General features: G+C 50.9%; 1 protein-coding gene across 1 annotated transcript in view; it reads right to left on the bottom strand.

The window, feature by feature from the left end:
- GRIK3 (glutamate receptor, ionotropic, kainate 3) overlaps window positions 1–4,227 on the bottom strand; it is a 187,085-nt gene that overhangs the window by 38,988 nt on the left and 143,870 nt on the right. Inside the window, exons 3-4 of the mRNA XM_009996702.1 lie at window positions 3,471–3,728; window positions 2,267–2,448 (exon numbers count right to left, since the gene is read on the bottom strand). Of these exons, the coding sequence (XP_009995004.1) occupies window positions 2,267–2,448; window positions 3,471–3,728 (440 nt within the window). The remainder of the gene's footprint in view (window positions 1–2,266; window positions 2,449–3,470; window positions 3,729–4,227) is intronic.

Genomic DNA, 4,227 nt, shown 5'->3' with positions numbered 1-4,227 from the left:
GAAAGGAGGTTGGTAAGCATGGATACAAGAGTATAACACAGTCATGCAACATAAACCTCTAAAGAGCTGATCTGGTAAATGTGGCAGGAGGCAATCCCAGAAACACAGAAGCTGGATTGATCCTATGGAACAGCTAAGCCCCTGCTTAGCCAGCAAGAGGCATGTGCTTAATGCTGAGCTGAACTGTGTGGTCCTCAGACCTTCCTCAACAGCAGCAAAGCCTCAGTGTCCGGCTCCCACGGTGGCTGGTGGCAGTTCCGGGTGTGGCTGTGGCACAGGGAGTGGGGACACAGGCTGGGCAGTGCCGCGCTCCAGGGTCACACTTGGTGAAGATCTTGCAGGGATGCAGGTCTGCCCCTGCTGGCACTGGGGGAGGATGGGGCTGCCTTTCCCTCTCAGATACCAAACAACCAGCAACCTTACATCAGCCTGTGCAGAATGAGCACCAAGCAGCCTGTTTGTATTGTTGTAAGTCCATGTATTGGCTAAGAAACTAAGCAAAAGGCTTTTGATTTCTTACGTGTGCATTTCTGGGGCCCTGCACCCCCTCAGTGCCCGTTCATATAACATACTCCTGTAGCTCTTCTCTGTCACTCCCTTTTTCCTGTGTGCAGTAGTGCAGTAGCCAGATTCCAACATAGTGCCTGGTTTAGAAATGGGTCAATGAAAGTAGAGACACAGGAATGGGAACAGAACATCTCCTATCCCTTGGAGATCATGGTTTGGACCCGAGGGTTCTTGGCCAGCCCAGGCTCTGGCTGTGCCAGCCCCAACAGGAGGGATGGTTCCTGCAGATTGCTGGGATTTGCATAACTGAGCAGTGGAGAGAACAGGCTGGTCTGTGAGTTTTGCCAGAGAAGGACCGTGGGCTGAGGGGACCTTGGCTGGGTGACCTTGCCCAGGCCCAACACAACAGAAAGGGAATGTTGTGTTTCTGTCTATGGGAAGGGTCACCTTGATGTTGGTGGCTGGCTAAAGGAAGGAGATACCTGTGGTTTTGACTGTGATGCTGACACTGTGAGCATCTCTAGGTGTGCATTTCTTGATATAAGTAGAAAAGTTGTGGCAGTGTGCTCTGCTCAGAGCCACCCCTGTCACACACCAGAGCACAGGGTGCAGGTTTGGGTTCGTGCACCTTCCCAGACTCTGGAAATATTGGACAGGTTTTTCCTGAGTAAAAATACACTATCTAATACTGCTAAGCTTTGGCTTTGGGTCCTGAAAAAAGCCAACACACACACAAAACCAGGCATAAGGACTTAGAAAGACTTCTTTTGCCCTAGTCCTCCATCTTCCTCACTCTCCACTCCCAGTGATGAGCACAGCAGATGGCACAATAAACTATAATAAACTGCATAGTAAGTGAACAGCACCAAACACAGCCAGCGTGCTAAAATAATAGGCAGGAGACAATGAGTCCCTTGTATTGCTTTCTTTAATAATCCCTCCAAGGCTTTCTGATTTCTCTGAGCACTTCCCTTCATTTTGCACCAAGCAGGCTGCAAGAGAGGTCTTTTTCCATGTGCTTGCTTTCTCAGCCCTTCAGGGGATTTATTTAATCTATGTAGTAGTGCCCTGCTGGGCTGATATGAGCAACACTTCCACCAGCTGGTTTTTAGTATCCTTTGTGAGAGCATTTTCCTCTGCCTCATATTGACCCTGAAACCTAAAGGCACTGGAGGGGAGGGGCTGGGGTGGGCAGTGAACCTTCTGGTCTTTGAAAAATGCCAGTGGAGGAGCCCAGGGAGAAAGGAGAGAGACCAAGTGAATGGAAAATCACTGACATCTGGCTTAAAGTCTAAGAACTGCACAAGGTGCTCATGAAGGGACAGAGGATGCCATCCCTCCTTGCTGGCCAGCCCGGGCTGTTGAGCACAGCTCACCCAAAAGGGGCCTTTGTGCCCCCTGCTGTGGGAACATGTCCACAAAGCTGGGGACACAGAAGGGAAAGAAGTTCTTTGCGCTTGGCAGGCGTGGAGCGCTGGTCAGGGCTGGGGGCACAGGGGGAGCCTGGGGGTACCAGGATGGCTCCTGTGTCTGCACCCAGCAGTTGGTTGTTTGGTCACTTTTTTATACTTCCATTTTTCTTCAATGAAAATTACATTTTCTCTAGAAATCCAATAGTATCCTTGAAAAATGTAGTGGTGGATTGTGGACAGAGGGAAGGCTGCAGGCCTGCACCCCTGTCTGTGGGGCTGCCCCCCAGGGCGGCCATCTGGGCACAGGGTCCCTCAGCCCCTTGTGCTCCCCCCTGCCCCCCGCTCACCTGCCTGAGGATCTGAGCTGCCATCAGGTGGCTGCAGTCGAAGATGATGCGGAATTCCCGGCCCCGCTTCATCTCCTTCAGCAGCGGCCGCGCGTCCTCGGAGTCCAGCGGGAGCTGCCGGATCTTCAGCCGGATGTTGTAGCGGGACGGGGCCATGATCAGCTCCTGCAGCCGGATCAGGCCTGGGGCACCGCGCAAAGACAAACCCACAGCGTTACGGGGGGCTGTCCGCCGGTTATTTCTTCCTGTGTCACTTCATGGAATGTGATCGAGACTTTCCTCCCCCTCAGGTGGCTGTTGCCAGAGCTGGATCAGAGCCACGTCCCGTGTGTCACTCACTAACCCCGGTGCTTCCAGAGCAGTTGTCCTCAGGGACAAGGGCTTCTGGTGGTTCCCTACAGCCCCTGCATCCAGCTATGGTAGAGCTGGGGTCCTTGCGCTAGGCAGGAGGAGAAGAATGTCAGATTGGTCCTAACTTTTGACATCTCTGGGATCACACCATGATTTTTAAGCAAACACGCCCTTGAGAAAGGAGCGGGCGTGATCATGAGCAACACAACCAATGAAAACCTGCAGCGTTTGCCGTGCACCCCAGCGGAAGGAAATAATCAATGTGTGCTTAGAGCAGTGTAGTTCGTAATAGGCACTTAATCACAACTTGAAACCTTCCTGTTACCCTTAGAATTTATTTCTTTTTTATGCAGAAGGTACAAACCCATGCTGGATGCAGCTGAGCAGGAATTAGTGGTATCTAGTGTTGCAAGGAGCTCAGCAGATGCCTATTGCAAGAAGAGAAGCATGTCCCTCTGCACAGGGGAAGAAATACATTAGAATATGCCACAAAGGGAACATACTGTGACCCACATTTACAAAACAGGAATGTCAAACTGTGTTCTCATCAGCTCTCCCTTAAAGAAACCATTTGGTTTAGTGGAATTAGTTTGGACAGGCTATCCAATGTGTCTTTTGTTTTATTGGTTTTTTTTAATCTGTAGTGTTGTGCAGCGCTTGGCTTTGTTTAACTATCAACAGCTTTCTTTATGTGATAAACTTTGTCAGCTATGTTTCATGGGATTAGCCAGAAAACAAAAAGCTTTCCAGAACTGCTTTTGCTTTAGGCTGGGAAACTGCACCCTCAATGGCAACCACAGACCAAGTTCACAAAAAATCTGGATTCCTTCCTTAAAGCCCCTCCTTGACCTACCTGTGCTGTCATCATACACCACAGTGGCTGACCTCCACTTCAAATACTGCACCAGGTCCAGGATGGCATGGCTAAGGGAAGCATAGTCGGGATACAGGTTGACATAGAAAGTGTCCTTGTTATCCAAAGGGTGGTGCTTCCATCGAAGCTGTATGTGGGGAACTTCCAGGGCATTGCAAATAGACTGGACAGCGTTGGTGCAGGAGCCTTGGGAAGGTCCGAATATCGCTACAACGCCCAGAGCCAGCTGGTCACAGGCTGGAAAAGGAAGGGAAAGATGCTGTCAGTGAGGTGTGGGGCATCTCTGCAGGGGGCACAGACTTCTCCCTAAGCTGGACCATGGAGCAGTGGATGGGCAGACAAGCTTCTGGGCACTAACAGCAGCACAGGTATTAGGTAATTACAGCAGTAGAGAGAGGGGAGGAATATTGGCAGGCAAGGGTCTGGACTAGTGGTTAGAGGCACAGGAACATTTCCAGAGGAAACCTCACAACAAACCAACCTTCAAAAGGGACACCTGAGTCAGGGTGTGCCTGTGCACAGATATCCGTCCCCTCTTTCCAGTGATGCCCCTCTTACAACTGTGAGCTCAGGCAACAGGTTTGGCTTCTCCCACAAGAGAAGCAAAGTCAATAAACCCTCAGGTTATCAGACCCACAGCCTTTGCTGTGTGCTCCCATTTCTTCCCTCCCCTTCAGTAGTTCAAGTGGGCTGTTGTTATCCTCCCCCCCCCCCCCATTACGGTTGTGAACGGTAC

Source organism: Chaetura pelagica, unplaced genomic scaffold (genome assembly GCF_000747805.2).
Source record: "Chaetura pelagica isolate M959 unplaced genomic scaffold, ChaPel_1.0 scaffold1064, whole genome shotgun sequence".
Lineage (NCBI taxonomy): Eukaryota > Metazoa > Chordata > Aves > Apodiformes > Apodidae > Chaetura > Chaetura pelagica.
Note: the sequence above shows the minus strand (reverse complement) of the source record. Positions and strands in the feature narration are given on the sequence as shown.